Source organism: Oncorhynchus keta, chromosome 11 (genome assembly GCF_023373465.1).
Source record: "Oncorhynchus keta strain PuntledgeMale-10-30-2019 chromosome 11, Oket_V2, whole genome shotgun sequence".
In the NCBI taxonomy this organism is placed as follows: domain Eukaryota; kingdom Metazoa; phylum Chordata; class Actinopteri; order Salmoniformes; family Salmonidae; genus Oncorhynchus; species Oncorhynchus keta.
In genome coordinates this window covers 54,350,802-54,365,973 of record NC_068431.1, presented here as the reverse complement: position 1 = coordinate 54,365,973, position 15,172 = coordinate 54,350,802, and the positions used below count along the sequence as shown (strand labels likewise).

Below are 15,172 nucleotides of genomic sequence, written 5' to 3'. Positions count from 1 at the left end.
TGGTAACCTTTAAAGAACAGATTAAATGGGTTCTAGGAAAGTTCTTGCAACACCAGACAAATGTTCTATACTAATAGTCTATAGTCATAAGCATGACAGGACAGTATATGTGTTATGAGAACATTTTCTGCGACCTACCAAATGTTCTGTGAACTTTCACAGAACCAATTTTGGTTTGCTGGATATTCTGTTAAATCCCAAAGCAAATAGGGCAGAATAGATCCATGTTATGTTATCATACCATGAGATATAAATAAACCCAATTCTCTGCCATGGGCTTGGAGGTTTGAGTATTGAAATGTAATGAAAGTGATTGATTATCAAGCAATTGAGTGAATGATGACGTGACAAACTGACATTGATTGACTGTCAAAAACAAACTCTGCCAGGCCTACTCCATAAGGACATGACCTGGACAATCAGTTTGTAATGTAAGGATGGTGTTGCTCTATATAAAGCTGTGAACAGCGATGATGAGACAGTGGAAACAGTGTTGTAGTGATTGCAGACATGCTAGACAAGCTCTTAGAGGTCCGACGGTTTTGGCGGTGCTAATGTGATTAGGGTTATAGACGTCCCAAATCACACCCTATTCCCTATATAGTGCACTACTTTTTACCAGAGGCCTATAGGGAATAGGGGTCCATTTGGGACACAGATTTGGTCTAGTTGTATAACGTTGTAAGAGGTTTTATTAGGTCTACAGCATAGACAGGCTGGATGTGGGGGATCTTATTCCCGGACGGTACGAGGAGTGGAGGATTTGATTACAGACTAGCAGAGCCTTATAGTGCTGAAATGGCTAATTCACGAGAAACCTCCTGGCCTACATGGAGTATCCCCCCTCCCCCACTGCTCGAATCCTGACTCCCCACTCACTCTGGCCTGGGCAACGTGGAGGAGACACGTAGCACCACACAAGCCAATTAAGAGGAAATACACCAATATTTCACATTAGCTTTCACACACACACTTTATACTACCTGTACACCTACGCTTACCACACCACAAAAATAAAACTTTTCTGGGGTACAAAATCTGAGTCCTTCCTATCGAAGGTTGGTTGGAACACGACACCTGTCTGTTTTGTTCTGCTTCCCTTGTTTTGCAACTCGCATATCAAACCTGCTCTATTGATTCTAGCTCCAATGAATTATTCTAGGGGGGACTTGGTTTCCCTACTACAGCATGAAAGGCAGGCAGGCAGAGCAACACCAACACTATTTATGGGTTGCACATTGTCACAATATTTTTGTTAATGTTTTTTTGGAAGACTGACTCCCGACTGAACGTTCTACTCAAGCTGTCTGAAGCTCATAGCTAGGCAGTCATAATATACAGTACACTACAGTGCATTCGGAAAGTACTCAGACCCCTTGACTGTTTCCACAATTTATGTTACAGGCTTATTCTAAAATGGATTAAATCATTTTTTCCCCCTCATCAATCTACACACAATACCCCATAATGACGACTCAAAAACAGGATTTTTGAAATGTTTAAACTGTATTACAAATAAAAATGGAAATATCACATTTACATAAGTATTCAGACCCTTTACTTAGTACTTTTTTGAAGCCCCTTTGGCAGCGATTACAGCCTTGTGTCTTCTTGGGTATGACGCTACAAGCTTGTATTTGGGGAGTTTCTTCCATTCTTCTCTGCAGATCCTCTCAAAATCTGTCAGGTTGGATGGGGAGCGTCGCTGCACAGCTATTTTCAAGTCTCTCCAGAGATGTTCGATCAAGTTCAAGTCCAGGCTCATGCTTGGCCATTCAAGGACATTGAGACTTGTCCCAAAGCCACTCCTGCGTTGCCTTGGCCGTGTGCTTAGGATCGTTGCCCTGTTGGAAGGTGAACCTTCACCCCAGTCTGAGGTCCTGAGCTCCCTGGTGAAGGTTTTCATAAAGCATCTCTCTGTACTTTGCTCCGTTCATCTTTCACTCGATCCTGACTAGTCTCCCAATCCCTGCCGTCAAAAAAAATCCCCACAACATGATGCTGCCACCATCATGCTTCACCGTAGGGATGGTGCCAGGTTTCCTCCAGATGTGACGCTTGACATTCAGGCGAAAGAGTTCAATCTTGGTTTCATCAAACCAGAGAATCTTGTTTCTCATGGTCCAACAGTCCTTTCGGTGCCTTTTGGCAAACTCCAAGCCGGCTGTCATGTGCCTTTTACTGAGGAGTGGCTTCCATTTTTATTTATTTATTTCACCTTTATTTAACGAGGTAGGCTAGTTGAGAACAAGTTCTCATTTGCAACTGCGACCTGGCCAAGATAAAGCATAGCAGTGTAAACAGACAACACAGAGTTACACATGGAGTAAACAATTAACAAGTCAATAACACAGTAGAAAAAAAGGGGAGTCTATATACATTGTGTGCAAAAGACATGAGGAGGTAGGCGAATAATTAAAATTTTGCAGATTAACACTGGAGTGATAAATGATCAGATGGTCATGTACAGGTGTGTAAAAGAGCAGAAAAGTAAATAAATAAAAACAGTATGGGGATGAGGTAGGTGAAAATGGGTTGGCTATTTACCAATAGACTATGTACAGCTGCAGCGATCGGTTAGCTGCTCTGATAGCAGATGTTTGAAGTTGGTGAGGGAGATAAAAGTCTCCAACTTCAGCGATTTTTGCAATTTGTTCCAGTCACAGGCAGCAGAGTACTGGAACGAAAGGCGGCCAAATGAGGTGTTGGCTTCAGGGATGATCAGTGAGATACACCTGCTGGAGCGCGTGCTACGGATGGGTGTTGCCATCGTGACCAGTGAACTGAGATAAGGCGGAGCTTTACCTAGCATGGACTTGTAGATGACCTGGAGCCAGTGGGTCTGGCGACGAATATGTAGCGAGGGCCAGCCGACTAGAGCATACAAGTCGCAGTGGTGGGTGGTATAAGGTGCTTTAGTGACAAAACGGATGGCACTGTGATAAACTGCATCCAGTTTGCTGAGTAGAGTGTTGGAAGCAATTTTGTAGATGACATCGCCGAAGTCAAGAATCGGTAGGATAGTCAGTTTTACTAGGGTAAGTTTGGCGGCGTGAGTGAAGGAGGCTTTGTTGCGGAATAGAAAGCCGACTCTTGATTTGATTTTCGATTGGAGATGTTTGATATGAGTCTGGAAGGAGAGTTTACAGTCTAGCCAGACACCTAGGTACTTATAGATGTCCACATATTCAAGGTCGGAACCATCCAGGGTGGTGATGCTGGTCAGGCGTGCGGGAGCAGGCAGCGAACGGTTGAAAAGCATGCATTTGGTTTCACTAGCGTTTCAGAGCAGTTGGAGGCCACGGAAGGAGTGTTGTATGGTCACTCTACCATAAAGGTCTGATTGGTGGTGTGCTGCAGAGATGGTTGTCCTTCGGGAAGTTTCTCCCATCTCCACAGAGGAGCTCTGGAGCTCTGTCAGAGTGACCATTGGGTTCTTGGTCAACTCCCTGACCTAGGCCCTTCTTCAACGATTGCTCAGTTCGGCGTCGGCTTCTAGGGCCTAAAGCAGTGTTCTAATGGTTGGTCGAGTTCTAGGGCTTAAAGCAGTGTTCTGTCGGTTGGGTTCTAGTGCTTAAAGCAGCGTGTTAATGGTCAGTCGGGTTCTAGGGCTTAAAGCAGTGTTCTAATGGTCGTTCGAGTTCTAGGGCTTAATGCAGTGTTCTAATGGTCGGTTGAGTTCTAGGGCTTAAAGCAGTGTGCTAGTGGTCGGTCGAGTTCTAGGGCTTAAAGCAGTGTTCTAATGGTCGGTCGAGTTCTAGGGCTTAAAGCAGTGTTCTAATGGTCGGTGGAGTTCTAGGGCTTAAAGCAGTGTTCTAATGGTCGGTCGAGTTCTAGGGCTTAAAGCAGTGTTCTAATGGTCGGTCGAGTTCTAGGGCTTAAAGCAGTGTTCTAATGGTCGGTCGAGTTCTAGGGCTTAAAGCAGTGTGCTAATTGAAGTTCACTAATGGAATGTCAATCAATAGAGGCCATGGTCAGTTCGTTTTCTCCTTTTCCTCAATCTAGGATGTAAGGTTTGAGCCATGCTAAACATAATTGATACTTTACAGTAGGCCTATAACAGCACCACACAATGCAGATTGGAGTTTTCTTTATTCCATCTGTTTTAAGGGCAACTCTACCTTCAGGGAAGAAACTGATGTGATACAGTGTTGACTCCTTGCAGTTTTGCTGTGAGATATGTTAGCTTTAATTAGACTTGGTCTATGTAGCTGATGCTACATCGTATAATTGTACACTGCTGCACTGCTGTGTATCATTTCAACTACAGTTGAAGTTGGATGTTTACATACACTTAGGTTGGAGTCATTAAAACTTTAAAACTCCACAAATTTCTTGTTAACAAACTATAGTTTTGGCAAGTCGGTTAGGACATCCACTTTGTGCATGACACAAGTAATTTTTCCAACAATTGTTTACAGACAGATTATTTCATTTATAATTCACTGTATCACAATTCCAGTGGGTCAGAAGTTTACATACACTAAGTTGACTGTGCCTTCCAGATTCCAGAAAAAGATAGGCTTTAGAAGCTTATGATAGGCTAATTGACATAATGTGAGTCAATTGAGGGTGTACCTGTGGATGTATTTCAAGGTCTACCTTCAAACTCAGTGCCTCTTTGCTTGACATCATGGGAAAATCAAAAGAAATCAGCAAAGACCACAGAAAAAACATTGTAGACCTCCACAAGTCTGGTTCATTCTTGGGAGCAATTTCCAAACACCTGAAGGTACCACATTCATCTGTACAAACAATAGTACACAAGTATAAACACCACGGTGCGAAAAGTGCAAATCAATTCCAGAACAACAGCAAAGAACCTTGTGAAGATGCTGGAGGAAACAGATACAAAAGTATCTACAGACTTCAACTGTATGTGGCAGCTTAGGCCTATGCGACTTCCTATTGACTTGATACAAAATAACACACTTCAAACTACCTCTAATATCTTGTCAAGTATACGTCCATTGCTTGTAATTGTGCTTTCTCCCACTGCAACTTATTATAAAGCTCTTTGTGGATAAATCAAGCTGTCTGAAGCTAGGCAGTCATAAGGGGCTGAAGCCAGCCGCACCTACAGTATACTCTGATGACTCACTGACTGGGCCTTTACATATTGTAACAGGACTAGGTGTTGAGCAAATAAATTGCTGCATTTCTACCTCCTAAACCCATTGAGACAGAAACCTGAACCTGCAGAAAGACGGTACTTTACAGGTAAAGCCCCTTGTCTGCATTCGGAAAGTATTCAGACTCCTTGACTTTTTCCAACTTTTGTTATGTTACAGCCTTATTCTAAAATTAATAAAATATTTTTTACCCCTCATCAATCAACACACAATACCCCATAATGACAAAGCGAAAATAGATTTTTTGATTTTTTTGCAAATTTATTAAAAATAAAAAAACTTATTTACATAACTATTCAGACACTTTGCTATGAGACTCGAAATTGAGTTCAGGTGCATCCTGTTTCTTTTGATCATCTTTGACATGTTTCTACAACGTGATTGGAGTCAACCTGTGGTAAATTAAATTGATTGGACATGATTTGGAAAGGCTGTCGATATAAGGTCCCACAGTTGACAGTGCACGTCAGAGCTAAAACCGAGCCATGAATTCAAAGGAATTGCCCATAGCTCTCCAACACATTATTGCGTCGAGGCCCAGATCTGGGGAAGGGTACCAAAACATTTCTGCAGCATTGAACGTCCCCAAGAACACGGTGGCCTCCATCATTCTTAAATGGAAGAAGTTTGGAACCACCAATACTCTTCCTAGATCTGACTGCATGGCACCGACCACTAGCACACTGCTTTAAGACCTACAGTGCCTTGCGAAGGTATTCGGCCCCCTTGAACTTTGCGACCTTTTGCCACATTTCAGGCTTCAAACATAAAGATATAAAACTGTATTTTTTTGTGAAGAATCAACAACAAGTGGGACACAATCATGAAGTGGAACGACATTTATTGGATATTTCAAACTTTTTTAACAAATCAAAAACTGAAAAATTGGGCGTGCAAAATTATTCAGCCCCTTTACTTTCAGTGCAGCAAACTCTCTCCAGAAGTTCAGTGAGGATCTCAGAATGATCCAATGTTGACCTAAATGACTAATGATGATAAATACAATCCACCTGTGTGTAATCAAGTCTCCGTATAAATGCACCTGCACTGTGATAGTCTCAGAGGTCCGTTAAAAGCGCAGAGAGCATCATGAAGAACAAGGAACACACCAGGCAGGTCCGAGATACTGTTGTGAAGAAGTTTAAAGCCGGATTTGGATACAAAAAGATTTCCCAAGCTTTAAACATCCCAAGGAGCACTGTGCAAGCGATAATATTGAAATGGAAGGAGTATCAGACCACTGCAAATCTACCAAGACCTGGCCGTCCCTCTAAACTTTCAGCTCATTCAAGGAGAAGACTGATCAGAGATGCAGCCAAGAGGCCCATGATCACTCTGGATGAACTGCAGAGATCTACAGCTGAGGTGGGAGACTCTGTCCATAGGACAACAATCAGTTGTATATTGCACAAATCTGGCCTTTATGGAAGAGTGGCAAGAAGAAAGCCATTTCTTAAAGATATCCATAAAAAGTGTTGTTTAAAGTTTGCCACAAGCCACCTGGGAGACACACCAAACATGTGGAAGAAGGTGCTCTGGTCAGATGAAACCAAAAGTGAACTTTTTGGCAACAATGCAAACCGTTATGTTTGGCGTAAAAGCAACACAGCTCATCACCCTGAACACACCATCCCCACTGTCAAACATGGTGGTGGTAGCATCATGGTTTGGGCCTGTTTTTCTTCAGCGGGGACAGGGAAGATGGTTCAAATTGATGGGAAGATGGATGGAGCCAAATACAGGACCATTCTGGAAGAAAACCTGATGGAGTCTGCAAAAGACCTGAGACTGGGACGGAGATTTGTCTTCCAACAAGACAATGATCCAAAACATAAAGCAAAATCTACAATGGAATGGTTCACAAATAAACATATCCAGGTGTTAGAATGGCCAAGTCAAAGTCCAGACCTGAATCCAATCGAGAATCTGTGGAAAGAACTGAAAACTGCTGTTCACAAATGCTCTCCATCCAACCTCACTGAGCTCGAGCTGTTTTGCAAGGAGGAATTGGAAAAAATGTCAGTCTCTCGATGTGCAAAACTGATAGAGACATACCCCAAGCGGCTTACAGCTGTAATCTCAGCAAAAGGTGGCGCTACAAAGTATTAACTTAAGGGGGCTGAATAATTTTGCACGCCCAATTTTTCAGTTTTTGATTTGTTAAAAAAGTTTGAAATATCCAATAAATGTCGTTCCACTTCATGATTGTGTCCCACTTGTTGTTGATTCTTCACACAAAAATACAGTTTTATATCTTTATGTTTGAAGCCTGAAATGTGGCAAAAGGTCGCAAAGTTCAAGGGGGCCAAATACTTTCGCAAGGCACTGTATACAGATCCCTGACATACCAATGGACTCAGCATTTTTACAAAACAATTTGTATCCATGTTTCCTATATAGTGTACAACTTTTTAAAAATCAGAACCCTATTATCACATTATGCTCTGCAGAACCCCAACGAACCATAACGGGTTCATCCCAACAGAACCTGTGTATCCCAAATGGCACCCTTTCCCAAGTAGTGCACTATAAAAGGAATAGGGTGCCATTATGGACGCAGCCTGGCAGACCATAATGGGGTCTCTCTCTGTGAGATCAAGGCTGCCCTGTTCTTACCTCTCTCATGCATTGCCCTGCCGCCTGGCCACGTGATGGAATCGGGAGGTAATAAGGTGTCACATCTAAAGACATATGGTTAATGTCTTTCGTCTGTAGCCTTAGCTGATACATTGCTGGCAGTAAGGAATCCCAGTGCTTGTCTGTCCTAATGAGTAATTACTTGGTAATAGCCTAGAGAAGTGGCACAGGTTCTCTGTTTCAGAGGCACCTGTTACTATGTTCCCCATGATGATGTAAACATTAAACCATCTATTGAATCTGTGTTCTTTGAGCTCTCTACCTCTCCACAAGAACAAAAGGCTAAACCTAAATATGGTTGTGCTGTACATGGGCTAATATGAACATACTGTACAATCCTGAGGTGTTTGGCAGGAGGGTGGATGGAGTGAAACAAGAGAGGTTGTCCCATGCTGTTCCATGCATTACATCACTAATACATGCATTATCTGAAATAGATTGCTATTCCACGAACACACACAGGCCTACATGCAAGCATAAACACAATACACACAAATATAAACAGCTCATTTTAAATTCTTCACATTATGAAACATTTACAAATGATGCATTAATTAATCCAACATACTTTTTCTTGAGTGTTGACTTGACCAACAATAGAGCACTCCGTTCCCATTTATGAAGAGCACTGCTCAGTTCATCCCTTTACAATGAAACAGCAGACCCAGCAACAAGAGATGGTGCCCAACGAGCCAGTCCCGTGCCAGGCAAAGATCGTCACTGTGTTCCAGGCTCCATGAATGTTCGGTTCGGTTACGGCGCGATGGAGAAGGATGAGGAAACGATGTTTTCCCACCCAAAAAAAGATCACTAGGTGCTTGCTAGGCTACATAATATCTACCGCAATTATTGTCGAAATGATCAAATCCCCCTTCTGGACGGAACAAGTGTGGTATGATGATTGTCAGAGATTAATAATTCAACAAATGCTGCATCTTTAGTCAATCAATCAGGAGTGCGTTCGATTTTTGACAGGTTATAGGCTAAATCAGACGTGTTTTACTTAGTTAATTCCCGTATCCAGAATACCTATTTCACAAACGTCCTTGCCGCGGTGTTGATTATATTTTTTTCCTCCGTCTCGTCTCCACGTCCTCTTCTGGCTTGCTGCAGTAGCTCAATAGCACGCAGTACCGTTATCTTGCCGGTCAGTGCCTCTCTGGCACGCCCGTCGGTCTGTGTTTCAGGGCGTTACTGGCAGGTTTTGCGAGGAGATAGTCCATAGGAAGCCCAGGCTGAATGCTTTAAAGAGCCATGATGATGTGATTGTTGTGTTTGATGTGTAGGACACATATGGATCGGGCTTATGGGTTTTCACCTGAATGACATCAAAAAGCTTTGATAAACCCCACACAAAGTTGTATTACGGGGTGCCAACAGTAGTTTAGAAATGCGATTAACATATAACACAGCATAATAATACTTGAATATTTGTGCAATTACAAAAATGTATCGCACTATTTGTACCATTCCTTATTGGGCATAACGATTTGGAATGATTTGGCACATAGCCTATAAGCATTGACGACCACGTCGTAGCCTATGCTGTGTGTTGCCCATAGCTACAAAGAAAATCCGATTGAAAAGTCGATACACCAATCCATTGTTTGTTTATTTCATCTTAGTGATGTAAGCAATACAAACGTAGGTTGTAGGCTATCGAATGCACCCACCGATGTGAATTTATCCGCGCGCGGTCTCTTTAAAGACCGCACCTGCGCATCTGTCTGGTGCTGATGCTGCAGTGCCCGGGTTATTTTCGGTGAAACAGTCGGGGTTACTCCCGTTCAAATAACGCCCTAAAAATCACTCCGTGGGAAGAAACCAAAACATATTTGGTCTGTTTATTTTTCGCCAGCCAACGTTGAATATTAGCCTACCTCATAAGGTACCATAAATAAGCAATTATGTCATGCTCGTCTTGAGCGGGTATAAAGTACTTTACGCGTGTGGATTCTTGCAAAGATACGGTCTTATTCGTCTTTAAATGGTTAGCCTGTTTAAAAAGATAGTGGACCATCACAATTATCATTGTGTAACTAAGTCCAATGATAAGAGTAATGGCTGCAATTGCAGTTATTCCGTACAATAGCCCTATAATTAAATAAGAAAATATAAATACAATGAATAACCATTCTAGACATTTCTGTTTAAGAAAATACTAGGCCCTCTTCTGGTGTAATTTGCTGTGACTTTGTGCATCATAGATAAAGTCAGTAATTGGTCTAAGATGAATATATTCATATGGAACAGCTGACCTATAAAGATGCACTCCTTACATTTGCATAGGAACGATTTCATAATACCGTTTTTTTTATGGCGTTGGTGCAATTTTCACAAGTATGTGGTACATTGTCAAAACTCTTAGTACAAAGCTCAAAACAGATTATCAAAAAGGCAATTGTTTTGAAACGAAGGACAGTATAAATTGACTAAGGACATTACACTAAATCAGTCACTTTTTTTCACCAAACCTAATCAGTGTTATCTAGAAATACATGTTTGACATTGCAATACATGTTAATATAAAGTAATTGCCTTTCACAATGCAATGCTCATATTACTTTTGATATGATTCTCTCTTTTGTTAAGACATTTCACCATTACTTAATCTGACTGCTCTTAATTGATGATCACTTAAACTTTTGGCAAACCTATAGATTTTACATGTGCATATTTCTACAGATTGAAAGCTACATAATGAAAATGTCTGAAATAGAAACATGAAAAATATATACACGTACTTGAATGTACTTCTATGATTATGACTTTACTTCACAGTAAGTTAAAAAAAAAACCTGATAGACAAGATATACTATATACAACAGATGTACTGTATGTAACAAATCAAATAAAAGTTTATTGGTTGCGTACACAGATTAGCTGATGTTACAGCAGTTGCAGTGAAATGCTTGTTTCTAGCCCCACTACAATGCAGTAATACAACATCCAAATCATCCAGAAAGTCCAAAACAAATAATAAATGCATCCCCAATACACCGAGTGTTCAAAAGACAGTGTTATTTCTATGACTGATCAGGTAAAAGCTATGATCCCTTATTGATGTCACCTACATCCACTTCAAATCAGTGTAGATGAAGGGGAGGAGACCGGTTAAATAATGATTTTTAAACCTGGAGACAATGGAGACATGGATTGCATATGTGCGCTACTCAGAGGTTGAATGGGAAAGACAAAACACTTACAGTGCCTTCGGAAAGTATTCGAACTCCTTGACTTTTTCCACATTTTGGTAGGTTACAGCCTTGTTCTAAAATTTATGAAATTGTCTTTTTCCCCCCTCAATCTACACACAATATCCCATAATGGGATAGGAGGAGGAAAAACAAGATTAATTTTGTTTTGCAAATTTATAAAGAAATAAACATAAATATCACATTTACTTAAGTATTCAGACCCTTTATTCAGTACTTTGTTGAAGCAACTTTGCCAGCAATTACAGCCTCGAGTCAAAAAATAAAAAAATTGTCACATACACATGGTTAGCAGATGTTAATGCGAGTGTAGCGAAATGCTTGTGCTTCTAGTTCTGACAATGCAGTAATAACCAACGAGTAATCTAACCTAACAATTCCAAAACTACTACCTTATACACACAAGTGTAAAGGGATAAGTGATGGTACAGAACGGCATAGGCAAGATGCAGTAGATGGTATCGAGTACAGTATATACATATGAGATGAATAATGTAGGGTATGTAAACATTACATTAAGTAGGATTGTTTAAAGTGGCTAGTGATATATTTTACATCAATTTCCATCAATTCCCATTATTAAAGTGGCTGGAGTTGAGTCAGTGTGTTGGCAGCAGCCACTCAATGTTAGTGGTGGCTGTTTAACAGTCTGATGGCCTTGAGATAGAAGCTGTTTTTCAGTCTCTCGGTCCCAGCTTTGATGCACCTGTACTGACCTCGCCTTCTGGATGATAGCGGGGTGAACAGGCAGTGGCTCGGGTGGTTGTTGTCCTTGATGATCTTTATGGCCTTCCTGTGACATCGGGTGGTGTAGGTGTCCTGGAGGGCAGGTACAGAACAGGGCTCCGGGCAGCCGAGCGGAAATGGAGGAAAACTCGCCTCCCTGCGGACCTGGCATCCTTTCACTCCCTCCTCTCTACATTTTCCTCCTCTGTCTCTGCTGCTAAAGCCATTTTCTACCACTCTAAATTCCAAGCATCTGCCTCTAACCCTAGGAAGCTCTTTGCCACCTTCTCCTCCCTCCTGAATCCTCCTCCCCCTCCCCCCCCCCTCCTCCCTCTCTGCAGATGACTTCGTCAACCATTTTGAAAAGAAGGTCGACAACATCCGATCCTCGTTTGCTAAGTCAAACGGCACCGCTGGTTCTGCTCACACTGCCCTACCCTGTGCTCTGACCTCTTTCTCCCCTCTCTCTCCAGATGAAATCTCGCGTCTTGTGGAGGCCGGCCACCCAAGAACCTGCCCGCTTGACCCTATCCCCTCTCTTCTCCAGACCATTTCCGGAGACCTTCTCCCTTACCTCACCTCGCTCATCAACTCATCCCTGACCGCTGGCTACGTCCCTTCCGTCTTCAAGAGAGCGAGAGTTGCACCCCTTCTGAAAAAACCTACACTCGATCCCTCCGATGTCAACAACTACAGACCAGTATCCCTTCTTTCTTTTCTCTCCAAAACTCTTGAACGTGCCGTCCTTGGCCAGCTCTCCCACTATCTCTATCTGAATGACCTTCTTGATCCAAATCAGTCAGGTTTCAAGACTAGTCATTCAACCGAGACTGCTCTTCTCTGTATCACGGAGGCGCTCCGCACCGCTAAAGCTAACTCTCTACTCCTCTGCTCTCATCCTTCTAGACCTATCGGCTGCCTTCGATACTGTGAACCATCAGATCCTCCTCTCCACCCTCTCCGAGTTGGGCATCTCCGGCGCGGCCCACGCTTGGATTGCGTCCTACCTGACAGGTCGCTCCTACCAGGTGGCATGGCGAGAATCTGTCTCCTCACCACACGCTCTCACCACTGGTGTCCCCCAGGGCTCTGTTCTAGGCCCTCTCCTATTCTCGCTATACACCAAGTCACTTGGCTCTGTCATAACCTCACATGGTCTCTCCTATCATTGCTATGCAGACGACACACAATTAATCTTCTCTTTCCCCCTTCTGATGACCAGGTGGCGAATCGCATCTCTGCATGTCTGGCAGACATATCAGTGTGGATGACGGATCACCACCTCAAGCTGAACCTCGGCAAGACGGAGCTGCTCTTCCTCCCGGGAAGGACTGCCCGTTCCATGATCTCGCCATCACGGTTGACAACTCCATTGTGTCCTCCTCCCAGAGCGCTAAGAACCGTGGCGTGATCCTGGACAACACCCTGTCGTTCTCAACTAACATCAAGGCGGTGGCCCGTTCCTGTAGGTTCATGCTCTACAACATCCGCAGAGTACAACCCTGCCTCACACAGGAAGCGGCGCAGGTCCTAATCCAGGCACTTGTCATCTCCCGTCTGGATTACTGCAACTCGCTGTTGGCTGGGCTCCCTGCCTGTGCCATTAAACCCCTACAACTCATCCAGAACGCCGCTGCCCGTCTGGTGTTCAACCTTCCCAAGTTCTCTCACGTCACCCCGCTCCTCCGCTCTCTCCACTGGCTTCCAGTTGAAGCTCGCATCCGCTACAAGACCATGGTGCTTGCCTACGGAGCTGTGAGGGGAACGGCACCTCAGTACCTCCAGGCTCTGATCAGGCCCTACACCCAAACAAGGGCACTGCGTTCATCCACCTCTGGCCTGCTCGCCTCCCTACCACTGAGGAAGTACAGTTCCCGCTCAGCCCAGTCAAAACTGTTCGCTGCTCTGGCCCCCAATGGTGGAACAAAATCCCTCACGACGCCAGGACAGCGGAGTCAATCACCACCTTCCGGAGACACCTGAAACCCCACCTCTTTAAGGAATACCTAGGATAGGATAAGTAATCCTTCTCACCCCCCCTTTAAGATTTAGATGCACTATTGTAAAGTGACTGTTCTACTGGATGTCATAAGGTGAATGCACCAATTTGTAAGTCGCTCTGGATAAGAGCGTCTGCTAAATGACTTAAATGTAAATGTAAAGGTACAGTGCCTTGCGGAAGTATTCGGCCCCCTTGAACTTTGCGACCTTTTGCCACATTTCAGGCTTCAAACATAAAGATATAAAACTGTATTGTTTTGTGAAGAATCAACAACAAGTGGGACACAATCATGAAGTGGAACGACATTTATTGGATATTTCAAACTATTTTAACAAATCAAAAACTGAAAAATTGGGCGTGCAAAATTTTGGAAAATTTGTTTAGCTCAGTTACCTTAGCTTTCTTGGGAACAGGAACAATGGTGGCCCTCTTGAAGCATGTGGGAACAGCAGACTGGGATAAGGATTGATTGAATATGTCCGTAAACACACCAGCCAGCTGGTCTGCGCATGCTCTGAGGGCGTGGCTGGGGATGACGTCTGGGCCTGCAGCCTTGCGAGGGTTAACACGTTTAAATGTTTTACTCACTTCGGCTGCAGTGAAGGAGAGTCTGCATGTTTTGGTAGCGGGCCGTGTCAGTGGCACTGTATTGTCTTCAAAGCGGGGAAAAAAGTGATTTAGTCTGCCTGGGAGAAAGACATCCTGGGCTGGTTTTCTTTTTGTAATCCGTGATTGACTGTTGACCCTGCCACATACCTCTCGTGTTTGAGCCGTTGAATTGCGACTCTACTTTGTCTCTATACTGACGCTTAGCTTGTTTGATTGCCTTGCGGAGGGAATAGTTACACTGTTTGTATTCGGTCATGTTTCCAGTCACCTTGCCCTGATTAAAAGCAGTGGTTCGTGCTTGGGTATGACGCTACAAGCTTGGCACACCTGTATTTGAGGGAGTTTCTCCCATTCTTCTCTGCAGATCCTCTCAAGCTCTGTCAGGTTGGATGGGGAGCGTTGAAGCACAGCTATTTTCAGGTCTCTACAGAGCTGTTCTATCGGGTTCAAGTCCAGGCTCTGGCTGGGCCACTCAAGGACATTCAGAGACTTGTCTCGCAGCCACTCCTGTGTTGTCTTGGCTGTGTGCTTAGCGACATTGTCCTGTTGGAAGGTGAACCTTCACCCCAGTCTGAGGTCCTGAGCTCTTTAGAGCAGGTTGTCATCAAGGATCGCTCTGTACTTTGCTCCATTCACCTTTTCTTCGATCCTGACTAGTCACCCAGTCCCTGAAAAACCTCCCCGTAGGGATGGTGCCAGGTTTCCTCCAGATGTGACGCTTGGAATTCAGGCCAAAGAGTTCAATCTTGGTTTCATCAGACTAGAGAATCTTGTTTCTCATGATCTGAGTCTAGGTGCCTTTTGGAAAACTCCAAGCGGTTTGTCACGTGCCTTTTACTGAGGAGTGGTTT

The 15,172-nt window shown here is 43.5% G+C and overlaps 1 protein-coding gene across 1 annotated transcript in view; it reads right to left on the bottom strand.

Annotated features, from left to right (window-relative positions):
* abcg4a (ATP-binding cassette, sub-family G (WHITE), member 4a) overlaps positions 1-8,958 on the bottom strand; it is a 45,318-nt gene extending 36,360 nt beyond the window's left edge. Inside the window, exon 1 of the mRNA XM_035781335.2 lies at positions 8,338-8,958. Coding sequence (XP_035637228.1) covers positions 8,338-8,385 — 48 coding nt within the window. The 5' untranslated portion in view covers positions 8,386-8,958. The remainder of the gene's footprint in view (positions 1-8,337) is intronic.
* Between the last annotated feature and the right edge of the window lie 6,214 nt (positions 8,959-15,172).